This window comes from Salminus brasiliensis, chromosome 7 (genome assembly GCF_030463535.1).
Source record: "Salminus brasiliensis chromosome 7, fSalBra1.hap2, whole genome shotgun sequence".
In the NCBI taxonomy this organism is placed as follows: domain Eukaryota; kingdom Metazoa; phylum Chordata; class Actinopteri; order Characiformes; family Bryconidae; genus Salminus; species Salminus brasiliensis.
Window position 1 is genome coordinate 26,391,745 of NC_132884.1, and position 15,868 is coordinate 26,407,612.

The 15,868-nt window shown below is 37.9% G+C and overlaps 1 protein-coding gene across 1 annotated transcript in view; it reads right to left on the minus strand.

Annotated features, from left to right (window-relative positions):
- Positions 1-880: 880 nt before the first annotated feature.
- The window catches only part of brinp3a.1 (bone morphogenetic protein/retinoic acid inducible neural-specific 3a, tandem duplicate 1), a 47,467-nt gene continuing 32,479 nt past the window's right edge, over positions 881-15,868 (minus strand). Inside the window, exons 5-8 of the mRNA XM_072684362.1 lie at positions 11,452-11,557; positions 10,920-11,156; positions 8,704-8,926; positions 881-2,721 (exon numbers count right to left, since the gene is read on the minus strand). Of these exons, the coding sequence (XP_072540463.1) occupies positions 1,605-2,721; positions 8,704-8,926; positions 10,920-11,156; positions 11,452-11,557 (1,683 nt within the window). The 3' untranslated portion in view covers positions 881-1,604. The remainder of the gene's footprint in view (positions 2,722-8,703; positions 8,927-10,919; positions 11,157-11,451; positions 11,558-15,868) is intronic.

The window sequence follows — 15,868 nt, forward strand, 5'->3', positions numbered from 1 at the left end:
GTCCATTTATATCTAACCAAGTGAAAATGCCCTGCCAGTTGAATTTGATGTATACGGATTTATTCCTGACTGTGTTTCATTTGAGGGAGTCATCTAGAAATAATGTTATACTAAGTGCATGCAGCCAAAACAGACATCAGGCACACACACACATAAACACACAAACAATGGATCCAACTGTAAGGCATTAAATGCGCTGTGCACTTAGGAACATCTCTGCCTGTCTTTCTTCTCTTAGCTGCCATCCATCAATGTAAATGTGTGAGACAGAGTGGGCTGGAGAGAGGTTATTCCCCCCTGTCACTGCAAAAGTGGATTTCTGTAGACCTGGCTGACCTATGCAGAAAGCAATTCAGTTTTCATGCACTGGCTGTGCTCAACAACGCATCTCAACTACCAGTGGCCAAAAGGTTGTTCATTATATCTCAAAAGTACTGTACTGTCTCTCACATGCTCTCTCTATTTATTGACAGCAAACAAAATAGATAAGTATTTTTATACCAGCCACCACCTTTGTGCCTCTATTTATCAAACAAAACAATGCAGCATATTTGCAAAATACAACAAGCAGAACTGCGGAGTCTGCATTGGCTTTAATCTATTCTTTTCTTTCCTAGTACTTTGACAAAGACTCTCTAAACACCTTTCCGCCCCTTTGAAAAGCTGGTCAGTGAAACAGTTTTCTGGCCAGCTTTTCAAAGGGGCGGAAAGGTGTTTCAGGCACAGGCAGAGTCTGATCCTCTAATGGTTATCTAATGATGAATAATAATCAGAGCCATCAGAAACATGTGGTGTAGGGTAAAATGCAATAAAAAAAAGACAAACAAATACAACGCTAAATTAAAATCTGCAGTAAATGCAAGTAATCAGAGACGGCACATAAAAAAGCTCTTTTATTTAGTGTATTACCAAACCCATGTTTTATACATTTCATGGATATTACCTCTGCGACTTGTCACAAATAATAGGTTTATAAAAATAAAAGCACATGTAACAGAACGTATAATTAGAACTGGCGCATTATGTTGTTTTTTTTTTTCAACAAAATTCATCCTATATTCATATTTGTACAAATATCTGAAAAATACTTCTACCAACAAAATCATCTGCTGCTGAATCAGATACTGGTATATGTAAGTGTTACAGGACTGACAGACAGAACAGTACAGTTGAGCAGTCTGGACGTTTCCCCGCAGGAGGGCCTGATTACTCTGATGATGTTGGGCTTAACGCACGTTTACTGCCTCTGTTACGCACATAAGCCACAGTGAGTAATGCAATGAACAAGACATGCTAAAAGGAAGTGAGAGCCGTTTTCTACATTTTTTACATCTGACCTACTCTACTGTATAAGGATCTGCTCTGCTCTTATGAAAACTACACGTCCGTTGCTACTGAAACACTACAAACCGAAATTGTAGTTAAAAAAAAGGCAAGGGGTGGGCCCATGGTTTGGAGGGGTCCACTGCATTACAGAAAGTTCTAACTAAGGCTCCAGGGGGAGGAAAAATGACCCCAGAAGCTGTTCAGAGTTTCCCAGAATTGTGATCAGGTCTATGCTACAGTAAGAGCAACAGCTAAGACGATTAGTGTGAAGGGCTTGATTAGCTACATAGTTTGGTGGTTTCGTACTCCATTGAACTGGGCTGCTTGGCACTGAAGGCTTGCAAAGCAGACTGAATTCGGACCACGTCAGTAGCAGAGAGTTTGAGGCGGTGGCGCAGTAAGCAAGAAAACAGGTCCAGAGGCTGCTGGCCTGGTGGAGAAAGCCTGTTCACCCGGTCCCGGATCTCCAGCAGTTGTAGCAGGGCTGAATCCTGTGAGCCCTGTGTGTACGGGTAATCCAGCTGCAGGATCAAGTCCTGGATGGCCTCTGGATCAAAGTGCATACTATAACCAAACACCTGCATGCTGTTGATTTTCATGTAACCCAGATTCCGCGAGGAGTCCATGTACTCCAGTGGCTCGAAATAGACAGTGCCATTCCCTTGGGCTGAGGCTGCTTTGACGCGGCTCCTCAGGTATACGTGCACCGTCTCGAAAAACGTCTTCCACTTGTTTCCCAGAGTTAATGTCCAGTTATAACAGTCAAGTGGGATATCTAACTTGGTCCTCTCCCAGTCAGGGTAATTGTTCTGGTCTATAGGCATGATCCAGCTCTCAGAGTGACTACCTCCAAATGGGTTGATGTACACAGACAGCACAGGCTCCAGGGTGCTGTTCTTAGTAAGGCAGATTTGCAGGGAGATACCCAGCAGCATGTGGACATGACTAGACTTAAACTTGTTGCTTTTCAGCGTCAAGAGCATCCTCTTCCTCCATGAGGGATCGAACCAGTTGTTGAGCCTCACATCATTGCTAATAAACATAGCATGAATGCTGATTCTTCCATCGCGCTTCTGAAGGAGATAACGCATCTCCATGTCTTGGAGGTCTGTCTCAAAGCCAATGTAGTTGTCAGTGGAGTCTGGGATGATGTTCCTACAGGTCCCCTGGCTCAGCATGTAACCTGGATTGCAGCTAGCACACCGAGAGCGGTTTTCGTAGGAGCACGAGGCACAAAGGGGCCCATCGCCCACCATGCATGGAATGACACCCTGGCAGGACGGTGTCTCGTACTGACAGGAACAGGCCCGCGTCTCCTCCATATAGGTGCCTATCTGGTTGTTCTCACTGCAGTACATAATGGAAAGGATGTAGTTCAGCCAGTAGCTGAAAGGCCTGTGGAGAGAGGAAAATTTGGGATAAAAATGTGATCTTTTTGTGTTTACCTTCCTACATGCAGGTTTTGTAGATCTTACATCAAAATCTGCAAATAATCAGGACTTCTACATGCCAGTAATGGCATTAGAATTTACTGCAGTGCTAAAATGGACAGGTTTTAAGTTTATGTGCTGCAATGAAAACATGGGCACCAACTCGGGTTAAACAATTAGAGGCAAAAATCTTGAAAAGATTACTTCTGAATATAATGGCAAACGTTTTATACTGAGGTTATGTGACGACAAGGTTAAATATTCTGAAGCTCTGCTTACAAATGGGAACATTTCCAAGCTGTTTTAACAAATAACGAGTGAAACACATCAATGGAAGACATTTGGAGTTTAAAGGATCATTTAGCTTAATCGAGCACATGGAGCCTAAGTGAGCCTGAGTGTGAGGCCGGTATGACCGACTTGTTTATAGCTTTTTATACAGATTGCAGGTGTCACTGTGTTTAGGCAGTGTTTTAGAAACACACTGAGTGCTGGGTCAGAAGAAGGAGTGAAACGTAGCGTTGCGTTCTGCACTGAATGTTCTACAGTATTCCAATCCCATGGGTGAGACTGTACCAACCAAGGATCAGCTATGGCAAATCCCACTGGTTAATTTTGGGGAAAGATGAATGGACAGTTGTTGGTGAAAATAATAAAATGATGATATATATGTTTTCATTGTCGCATTCTTGTGTGATTATATTCAGTTACGTAGTGACGGCCCCTCTCACAGCTTGGGCAAGTAGCCAGAATTTATCAGTCTGAAAGCTGTGAGCACATTTACTTTATTAAACAGCACAGTTTTCAGTTTAGTCTGCCTCATTTTTTTGTCATCTTGGTTACAAAATGGAGTGGAAGTTTTGTCAGCAGTAGAGGTTAGCGAGCAGTAAAACTGACAGCAATGCCATTGCAGAGGGAATAAAAAGGACCAATTATAAAGCCCTTCCCAGTCAGTTTTGAGTGTAATTTATAAATGCAGTGCCTATGAACTAGCAAATCACTGATCACATCGGAAGAGGAAATTATCCCAAAAAGTAATGTAAACAGGATGTAAACAAATGCCAGCTTCTATCAGCTCATGTTACTTATTAATACACATGTTGGTGTTGACTTACATAGAGCTCTTTATGTGATTTTACAGGCAGGTATTCTCAGCTTCAAGCTTACAATGGTCAAAACAATTGCCCATTGTCTGATTTTCTGTACTTGTCATCTACTTACACCTGGTGGGATCAATATACATTAATAAGCTGCTTCATTTTCAATTTATATTGCCTGCAATTCAAATATTAAACCTACTTGGCAGCTGGTGTACATTTAGAATCACTTCCATGTTTGACTGCATTTTCACATTTAAACAATATGGAAGAACAAAACACAAATTTGGAAACCTCCCAAGATACAGAACCAGCAAGCCAGACACAAGCATGCAGAAAACAGCAACCCCTTCTATTTTCCAACAGTTACTGTTTTTCCATATGATAGCTTAAGCTTGGCCTTAGCATCACAGGGGTACAGTTTTACCTTTGCCAATCTTAGTTGATCCAGTCTCAAAGCCAATGATGCTGAAGATGCTAATACATTTAAAACTAAATCTATTTAGCATAAATAGCATATTTTCAGGTATTCCCTATTTTTACCCAAAATATATGAATCAAAATTCCACCATATTGTAATACTGATTTTTATTACACAGTAGCTATAATTTATAGTGCAACCAGCATGCAAAAAGAAATAAGGACAACTCATAAATACACCAGCATAAGTACACCAGCTCATAAATACCCTAATCTAATCCTAATTGTTGCAAACATTTTGCAATACTTTATTACAAAATACAAACCATACTCATCAATTAACAGTTAACCACTGGCAAACACACTAACTGGATTATTTACAACACTGAACGAGACAACCAGAAATGAACAGTGTGCTCACAGTTTGCTTAGTGCTGACTCGGTTCTTGTTTTTGTGGCTGTGTATTGGATGTGCGCTAAAATGAATTATTTGGTAAGGCTATTAAAATATAATTAGCTGTCCAATCTTAATACTATCTTCCCTTTCAACCCATTTTCTAGTTATAATAACTGATATTACTATGACAAACGCAAATAATAATGCATATATTTATATGTGTACTGTTTTGTGAGTTGTGATGTAAATAAGCTCAAATCAGTTCATTATTTCTTTGAAACCATGCCTTATAGATAAATGCCCCATTCCAGCTATTGCATAGCATTAGCTGTGTTAATCAGTTTTTCCTTTTCTAGTGCAGAAATCTATTTCACATTTGTCTTGTGCTGTCTATCATGCAGCCCTTGAAGATATCTATTCCTTGCCCCGCAACCTTTGCTCACTGAGAGCAAAACAGTTTCTCTTGGCTTAAAACATAAGTGATGCCAACAGAATGTGTAAATATTCATGGAGATAGGTTGCCTGAGAGACAGTCAGTGCGCAGGTGGGTGGCAGTGGAGGAAATCTCCACTGCCTGTCAGCATATTTCACGGGGAGCGAGATGGAAATGCGCGCGAGAGTCAAAACACGCTTCCATCCACTTACGCGGAGTAAAACTGATTTCTTAGGAATTACCATATCCCAAGCCTGTGCAGAAATGGAAATGTTTTAGGATAAAAAAACAACAAAAAAATAATAATAGCCTAAATCAGCAATATTACTTTTCTTTCTGTAACAGTACCAATGAGGTCAAATTTGTAGAGGAATTATAATTGTTCATATTTCCTGTCTGTGTATCACATTCACATTAAGTAAGCCAAGGTTTTAAAGTAAGAGTTCACTGTAAGAGTACAAGATTGGCATGACTGATGTAAGAAAATGTCCTTGATATCGGTATTCTTCAATGTTTTTTTTAATCTACTGTCAAACAATAGAGAGGAGAGTACAGCATGTAAGAAGAAGAGATAAAAACAAGAAGAGTGAATGAACGGAGTGGAAAAGAAGCTTAAGAAAATGAGTAAGGATAGCCAAAGGAAGTGTGAAAATTCAGATAAATCAAGAGCGAATGATGAAATGATTGAGACAGATAGCAGACAAGGAAATCAAGGAAGCAGATGAAATCAAATGAAATATTCCTTTCCTCTCTGGCAAATAGATCAAAGTGCTCATTGATACAAGTTACGTCACATGCTCAAATGGGAAGGACACTTCATTTACTGGTTCAGCTACTGAACACTTGAGGACTGGCATTTTCACACTTTACTTTTTTTCTGAACCTGAAATTGTTGATTTGAGCATGTAAGCTGACGATCATGTATCTGTGTGCGCGGTCCAGAAAAACTATCCCTTCCCTTCCTGATAATTATAGTATGGTCTCAAATGATAACACTGATAAGGTTTGTATGTGAGTGTGTGTGAAAGCTACATAATGTGGTTAACCTTACTCCATGTTTCAGGTTTCATAATGACGGGTAAGGAGAAGCATTTCGCAGAAAGCATTGTTTATCTTTTATCAGTATGCATAGATAAAAAATCTGCCCAATGTTTCTTTGTTTCCTTATCTGGCAAAAGTATACAACATACATCTAACACTGCAATATTATAATTTCAACACTGATATCATATATATTTTTAAAAAAGGTAAATGTTAGTTTAAGTAAATTAATTTAGTTCAGAAAAAGTCTGAATGAAAAATGTAATGAAAAGCAAAATAAATATTATTACTTCACCTCTCAAAATTGTATTATTTTTTTTACAGTGGATTGTCTTTTGGGCACAAAAGTGATTATTTTTTACAGTAAGCTTGTCCCTCAAATGAGCTTAGAATTAGTCATGAGTGGGTTTTTTCAGGCCAAGTATAAAAACGCCCCATGCTGAGTATGATATTTTAACAATTTTTAGACTAATTACTAACATTCTTGTAATCTCTTCTTTAAAAGCATAAACCTGTCATTGAGGGATATGTTAAATGATTGAGACACAAAACGAAGATAATGCTGTTGGCGCTCACTTAACATCTGTTACAATGTTGTCCCACATGCGGCTAATTTGATCAGGAGACATCTGGTAAAATTCAGCTAAAACTACAGTTCTTTCTAAAATAAGAACAAGCATTTTAATAAGCCATGGGTTTCATGTTAAAGCTTATAATTCAGAACTAGATCCTTATGCATATCTTTCCATGCATTACCCTCAAGTGGTTACAGAATGACTTTAACCTTCCATAGCTTCGGATCCATTTCACCAGAGATTAAACTTATATCCATACTTCCCCAAACCCGACCCAAAAGCATTTCATTATCATATCATGTTGTCAAGGAACCCATTTCTTGCCACTTGCACTTAGACATTATACATCAGCCTTTAGATGAGAAGATAAAATCTTCTCATCCAGTTACACTTGAAATGATTATGTAGCCCCTGGAGTTTGAATGAGACTGGGATTTTAGCCAAGGCACCAGCCATAACATGATTATTCTCCCCACAACGACCTTGGATATGGACATGATATGGACTGAACAGTGTATTAAAAGACATCACCTAATTAATTAGCTTAGTGGGCTGATCTCTGAAACCATATAACCCACCAAAAGCCCTGAAACAAAACACAAAAAAGGAAAGGTTTTTAAGAACTCTGCTTTCAATGTTTTTGTGTGGATGGGCAGTTTTTCAAAAACGCTGACATCATGATAACTTGTGATAATAAGAGTGTGATGTTCACGCATATATTTGGTCACAACTCTAACAACAGAGTTTACTCTTTTGTTACACTGTTTTAGAATGTTCTGAGCTCAAATTTGAAAAAAAGCCATAAAACCCCACTTCAGGAGCAGGTATGAAAATTTTATTTGGATTTTTCTGATATACCAGAAACTTTGTCAGCACTTCTAGTGTTAAAAACTGACAAAAGCAAGAGTTGAAGATGAATTTAGTTTAGGTTCCTCTCACCTTCCTTCTACCCTTCTCCCACCCTTTTCCACCACCTATTGCATGCTGGTGTGCCTTTATGTGTATTCTATTATTTAGGTGACTGCTTGTTCTCAGTGTTGATGGTTGTAGGAGCAGGTTACCACTTTTCTTGCTTGTAAATACCCTTTTATCTGCTGTTGCGGGGTTAGGCCATCACCTTTTGTCAAGATGGTGAATGTTATATGCCTGTTAGTAACAACATACATTATTAACTGTCAGGATCTGATTTAGGTAATTAAACATACTGCCAAGTGTTTCTCTCAGCAAGATACACTATTCAGAGTTTGTTTTTAACTCTCCAAGAGATAACACTGACATATGCTCAGTGTTAAAAAACCCAAAGTTCAGAGTTTCTCTTTTAACACTACCATAGTTATCAGATCAACACTAAAACTGTTAACACTAACACAAGTGTTACATTTACTCCAACCAGTGAGAATTATAGAAACACTTAAAGTGTTAAAATCAACACTTACAGAGTTGATTTAACACTGGTGAGTTTGCTGGGCACGTACTGGGTCTTGAGTCTGAGTGAGATTGAATTAGGAAGTTGTTATAAGATATGCTTCATCATTGCACTGTATCTAGGTCCATTTTGGCCATTACACTTACTTCTTTGATCAATCTGACATCAAACTTTGTTAGTTGTTAGCACCCCCTGCTGGGCTGGCATGCTCACGAGAGCATTTTAGGATGGATTGTGTTGTTGTGTGGATAGAGATATTTTCAGAAACGCTGCGGGAGATGGAGAGAAAAGAAATATCTGGATATGTGTGGACAGGGTCTTAGAGTATCAGTTCTGCAGGAGAACACAAGAAATGAACAGAAAAACAACTAAAACAAGGATATTCCATTCACTGGTTCACTAATGTAGAAAGATCTCTGAAACTGTGTGCATGTGTTAATTCCTTGGGCATCAAAGAAAAATGCATGTCATATTTGTCTTCACCCTATAATGATCACAGCATTTTGCCAAGCAGGACTTGTCAGGCCCACATGCAGAGTGCTGGCATTTGTTTCTTACCTCTCTCTGGGCACAGATATTTTGGGCTGACTTCGACATCTCTTACTGAGGGCGAAGAGTTTGCTGACTATCCGCTGTGCTTTGCTGAGAAGCTGTCGAGTGCTAGTCTCCAGCAGTTGAAAGCGCTGGTGAACACCGGAGTCCATTTTCCAAAAGTACTGCACAGCAGATGTGTTCAGTGCGTAGAATGTTGGTAATCTCCTCACAAAATTCTGGAACTCCTCTAGAAAGCAGACAAGTGTGGAGAATTAGTGAACCAAATGATCTTGCCGCATGTTAGAAAACAGAATCAATCTTGTTTGATAAAATGAGTCAACATTAAAATTGACGGAGAGTGGGAGCAGGTGAAGCCTTATTTTCATTTCTTTGATGAAAATTGAAAGTACTCCTGTGGGATTGGACACTGATAGGCAAGGACAGCAAGGTACTTTTGATGAATTGCCAAACAATCCACCATGTCTTAGAAGACGACTTCAGTTTCAGTTGTTGGAAAACAGCACACACCAGTAGCAACAAAAACACTCAACTTTAATAGGACGATAAGCTGTATAAATAAATTGGTATCATCTGTCCCACACAAATACATTTGTAGTTGGAGGAAGTTAATTTTTATCAGCAGCAAGAAAAATCAATATTTGCATCACACTGAATACCTGGATCAATGCTATGTAATATCTAAAGGAAAAGGATATCAATGTCTATAATTAACAACACAGATCCTCATACAAAGCTGACAACATTCCAGAGGCACCTAATTGGCTTTTTGAGCCATCTGACAGCAGGTAATTGAAAACATTATCATTTTTACTTTCAAGACGTTCATAATCTCTAACATATTAAAGCTCAAATAAAGTAATATGATGCCTTTTGATTACAGCCATTAAAAGAATGAAGCTTCAGTAGAGCAGAAAAACAAAATGACGAAATGTAAATCATCATCTGCTACTGGGTGATTATTGTTTCTCTGTTAGCTCTGCAGTCATTAGGCAGTAGTTTCCCCAGCCTGCTGTCTCTGTAGGGGGCTGAGCTCCAGTGTGGGGCTGTAAAGCGTTCTGAATAAACCTGCCTGGTTCTGGCTCCATGCCCACCTCAGGGACAACAAAGCATGCCAAGTTTAAAACGCTGCTTTACCACAATGACAATGTCAGTAGTAACCTAGAAGCACTTCCCACCACTTCCTTGTCAGACCACAAATGCAACAAGGTGACAATTCCTATTTAGCATCAACCCACTGTGTGACAGGGACACTCACAAATATGCCCGGCATGATAAAATTAGCCTGTTCTTAGTGCGTCATTTTAGCATCCTGGTTTAGAACTGGAAGCTGAGCAAAAACACAGGTTTGACCTTTTGTGTAGTCGTCTCGTAAACATGGGCAGATTCCCAGACAGAGTTTAATTTAAGCTACTAATACTCTTAATCCATCTTAAGTACACTATAGTTGGTATTAGTTAATGAAAATCATCAAGCTCTGAACTCATTTTGTTTAAGAAATGAGATATTAAACATGACAGTCACAGTCATAGAATATTGGTTCGTTTGCAACATTTTTGACAACAGACAAGTACACAAAATCAGAATGATCACTACAATGGCCAGCCAGCATAGAATCACACTCAGCAGTACATATATATATAAGGAGGTGTGATTAAATCCAACATCAGTTCAGCTTATTTATTTTTTGTTTATTTATTTGTTCACAATAGATAAATGCAAAACAGTTTTTTACTGTCTTGGTTTGAAATGTTTACGAAATGTGAAATGTGGACACTCTTATAGTGTACCAATATATCTGAATTAATACACTACAATTAAGATTGCATGAACATTCTTCAACAACAATGTGAAAGGCTTATATGAAAGTATAGAAAATGTTGGTATTAGTTAAATGTCACTAAAAGATGCTGATAAACATCATGCAGCAGCTAGTAATTTTAAGGACGCCTATACTTTTTCACATGGGTGATTTGTATGTTGGATATGTTTTTGATGTGTTTGATAAGGTTATCTTTGTTTGATATTGGAATTTGGGTAGGCTAGCCATCTTGCTTTGTAAATAACTTTACATAATAGTTCAGACTAGGTAGTATTGTACATATATGGTATAGGCCAGTTTACAAATAGACTCTGTGAAACAATGACCACTTAGCAAACACCTTATCTAATGTAATCTGTTAAAGCCTTTACATTATTTATGAGTGGTTTAAATAACCAACCTGATTCCTCAAACTCCTGGTTGGCTTGGTTCCAGGACTCTCTAATGAGCCTCAGGCTGTCCTGCATGGCCTCCAGGTTCTTACTGGGGCAGTTGCACTGAGGGTAATCCACACTGCAGTGACACCAGCAGTCATTGTCCCTACACTTAAATTCTCCCTCAGAGTGGCAGCCGATGTAGCTGAGAGCTGCCTGGACAAATCGACTTCTCAGGTACTCTGGCAGAATGGCTTGAAGCCCTGAGGGAGGGACATAAGTGCCTTCATTAGTGAGTGAAATCATGTTGTGCATTCAACATACAGCTGTTAGAGTGACTAAGCAGAAAAAAAAATCCCCCAACTTATGCTCTAAAATATAAGATCTCAAGAAATAGTGTTTCCAGTATTTTCATGTGCACCGTGTATTATACACACAAAACTTTGCCCTACGTTATTTCTGCACTCTCTTTTAATGCATCAAAAGTGGACGAGATTAGAAGAGGACTGACAGTTTCATCCAAAAGTCTGGGGTATGATTCAATTATGAATGTGGTACCTTGTAAATGAATCTTGTTTTCAGGACTCTGAACCAAAACTGAACTGACAGAATCGAGGTTGTCATAGTTACTGCATCCTAGTGGGCCTGTCCTTGTTTCGGTCACCTAAAGGGATGGAGGAAAAGAGAAGAGTCATTGTAATGTTCTACAAAAACACAGATAGTGATTAAACATGCATTAATACATTACTCCCAGAGTACCATCACAAAAAAAGACTAAATCATTAATTCTGTGTGATTTTCATTAACATTCGGAACAAATCTGAAAAGAATTTATAGATCATTTTGGTACATTTTGCACAAATGCTGCTGGTCACTTTAGACTCTTATTTGATTACCAAGGCCAATTTCAAAAGAAAGCCTAGAAGTTATTAGAAAGGTTGTACAAAAAAGGTTTTAGCAGTGTGTAGTTTGTTTTTTACAGTGTGAAGAGATTGCCAATGTTAATATTTAAATGCCAAACTTAATATTTAAAAACTTGTTTACATTAAAAGTAGTAGTTAAGCTACCTTGACATACTAATATTGCCCAGTGAAAACAATTAATTAAAAAAAAAATAAATAGCAAGTTGTTACAATGTGTGGAGCTTGGAGGCAAAGGCGGATTTAAACCCAGGTATTTATTAAATACTAAACCAAACAAAGTAAACAGGATACAAAGAAAACACACTGGAGGTCCAAATAAACACAGTGAAGCTAACCAAAGAAACAAGCAAGCACAACAAGTACTTGGACTAACAAACCAACATCACAGACACCAAAAAAACAGGCCAAGCCAACAAACCATAAACTACAACGAAAACATATATGTTAACATGCACAAGACCAGACAAACGATAGGTAAAACAAGGGGGTACTTCTACACAGGGCCAACGAGGAACACCTGGGACTAACAAGGGGGCGTGGCTACAAAGGGGGCACAGATGGGAACACTAATGAACAGGAAGGAGCACAAGAGCACATGTGCTTGAGAGCACACGGTTGCACAAAACAGAGGCATTGAATTCTTTCTCACATTGTTGATTTTCCTCAACAAGTATACGGAGTAACAGAGCGGTAATGTTTCCCTTCCCATTGGCTCCTGGCATCATCATTTGAATGATGGTCGTTTCCCCACCCCTTTCACTCACCGTCAGTATGTAGTCATTCCCCCTGTGGTACATTCTCTTGGGTATACATTTATGTATTATGTTGTGGTTGACTGCCTGTCGTGGGCTGTAAGAGCAAATTCTTAGTTTCTGTTCTGTTGAGTAGGATTCTATGCTGGCTGGGTTGCCATTCTTGCATTACAACAGGATTATACTTTCAGGTTTTTGGCAGATACTTAATATTAGTCAATAAAGGAATGGAAAAAATAAGACAAAACGTGTTTCCTTCCTTTATTCTTTTAATTAGTAAGGTTTGATCTTTTTACAGTGTATCTGTTTTCACAGTAATGTAAAATTTGTTCTACACATTTCCACATTTCTTTCAGTGTAGGTGAATAGTGCACTGTCCTCATTTTTCATGACATATCTGCCCAATATCATTAATTTTACTCCAATCAACAGAATAGACAGAGTGCATATATATGTCATGACATGTTGGAGCACAGACTGGTGGTGATGTCTGGTGAAATTTATTGAAAGTATCTGTATATTTAAATATCACAATAAATATTGCAAAAACACTGTATTGTAAAAAAGTATTGCAGTGTCAGGTTTTTTCAATATCAAATAACTTTACTTATGTCATGCCTACCCCTGTTCCTAGTCAACCACAACATAATACATAAATGTATACCCAAGAGAATGTACCACAGGGGGAATGACTACATACTGACGGTGAGTGAAAGGGGTGGGGACACGACCATCATTCAAATGATGATGCCAGGAGCCAATGGGAAGGGAAACATTACCGCTCTGTTACTCCATATACTTGTTGAGGAAAATCAACAATGTGAGAAAGAATTCAATTCAATGTCAATGTAATGTATTTTTCACAAAAAAATAAATGCAAAACAGCCAAACGTATATACATATTATGGAGTATTTATGTTATAAACACAGTGCAAGAAAATTTAACATTGGAATAATATATTTATGGTATTTAATTTTTACATAAACTGTATTCAACCTTATAGTTTCAAATAAACATGGGTTATTAAGGGAGAACTCAATTAACAATTTTTTTTAAAATTAGCCAACATTTTTCTACAAGAAAAAGATTGCTTACAACAATGATGATTACAACCCTGTTATGAGATTTTGAGCTGAATGTGAAACGGTATGTGGCATCACTGCCTTTTTAAATGTAGTAAAGTATCTAGATGATGGTTTGCTGGCAAAACCAGATCGACAACAGGACAATCCAGAATAGCACTCAAGGGATCATATTTCACAATCATAGTTCAACCGTCCTTGAAAAAAAGCTTGATTTAAAACTACTGTATGTCAAGGCTCCACTGACACATAGGAAGACAAAGTAGTTGCCTGCAGGCAAATATATCTACTTTGCCGTCACTTAAAATGATTCTCTCTGCTATAGAGGGATCTTTTAATATTTTCCCAGTGGGTAAATAAAAGAAACAACATTGCCGTCACAGATTAAATGTGAATCTATTTTTTTTGGCAAAGCAAAAAAGCAGTTTTTTCTCTAAAAAAGAAAAACAAAAGAGTTGTCATTTTTGACATTCACGTTAAGTTCATTAAGATACACAATATGTCCAAATGTTTGTGGACACTCTTTTAATATATTTACCTACTTTAAGTTAAGGGCACCCAAAGCCCATTGACAATACATGATATCAGAAGAAACAATAAATGACTTAACATGAATGGCAAGGAGACCTCACTAATATGTTGCACAAGCAGAATGCCCCCATAATCGAGAAATGCCTTATTAAATTTCAGTGAGCTGAAATACCTTATGGGGGGGCAGAGAATCAGGCGAAAAAGCAAAAGGTTCAGCAAGCCTGGTGCTGATATTTCCGTTCTTTTTATTGATGCATCCACGCAATTAATTAAATTCCAAGGAGCCTCTACAGGGATCAGCAGATTAATTTTTAACAGAGACAGATGTCCAACTTAAAGAGAAAATTGACTGAATGCAAATATAAAGATGAGTTTTCCATGCATAGCAATGAGCACATTTACAACAGGAGCCCAGCATAGTGGAGTGCAGCCACACTCACACAGGGATAACAGAAAAAAATTAAACCACTTGCCTCTCCTTAGTTACATTTTAAAGTAACCAGACTATTAGGCATGGTTCTACATGAAGAGAAATGTCGAGGGAGGCATCCTCCTTGTTAGCCAGGAAAGACAAACCTATACCCTCCTTGTTAAATATATGAGGTACATATGTATATATGAGCTTCTTGGAACATCCAATAATTTGTATTACAGGAAGCTGCTATATAGCACGAAGTTCCTGGCAAAGCAGTACACAACTAAAAGAGAAGTGGACAACTAATTGGGCCAGCTGAGACAACCCTGAGCCGGGTATTTTATGAAGAGTTAGACGATGGGCTAGTTTAGTGGCCATAACTCTACTTCAATTCTATAACATTTAATGATGTCTCCCTTTTAATCAGACTCAATATAAGAAATGTACATTCAAATTCAGAAAATATCCATTGTATATTTAAAGCTATTCTGCAACTGCTCCTAGCAAAATTCAGCACAGTTAGTCCAACTCAACAGCCTCCAAACATATGGACAAAAGAAAACTATTTCGGCTAAAAGTAACATCTGACAGCTATTTAGCAACTCTGAATGGAAAAATGTAAAGATGACTTTTAACACATTCTTTGTTCAAGACTTCTGACAAGCCAAAACTCCAAATGCGACGATAAGCTAATAATCACACATTAAAGGTAAAAGCAGATCACATTTTTATGTTTGCTGTTTTTTATTTTCTTTCATAATTGTAACCAATCTGGCAGTTTCTCTTTACAGTGTCAAACTTTCATGATGAATGCACAAATAGAAATGTTTCAATAACGTCAATAACAGATATTGCTGAGTGTTTCTGGGTATGAATTAGCGCATTACGTAATTGTAGGAAATTGTGTTTACTGCATTTGTGTTGTATTTCTAAGAATGAATGTCTTTAAAATTCAAGTATTATTAATTATCTTTTACCCACAAACAAAGAGAAAAAAGTGTTAATGGCCTCTAATAAATTGATGTATGAGCCATGTTGACAGCCTTTCACGAGCCTTCATACAAATGACTGTTCTTTTGTTCTCTTTCAGGTGCCACATGGTTAAAAAATGCATTAAACAATACAAAAAAGATTGTACTTAATTATGGGCTATACAAACAGAACAGGAACAGAAACAAAAAAGACAAGGTTGTCCAGAAGAATACCAGTGTGCCAGCCTGACAATATTTGGTCTCACTTATGGATAGTACTCTTTAGCCACATATAGATTA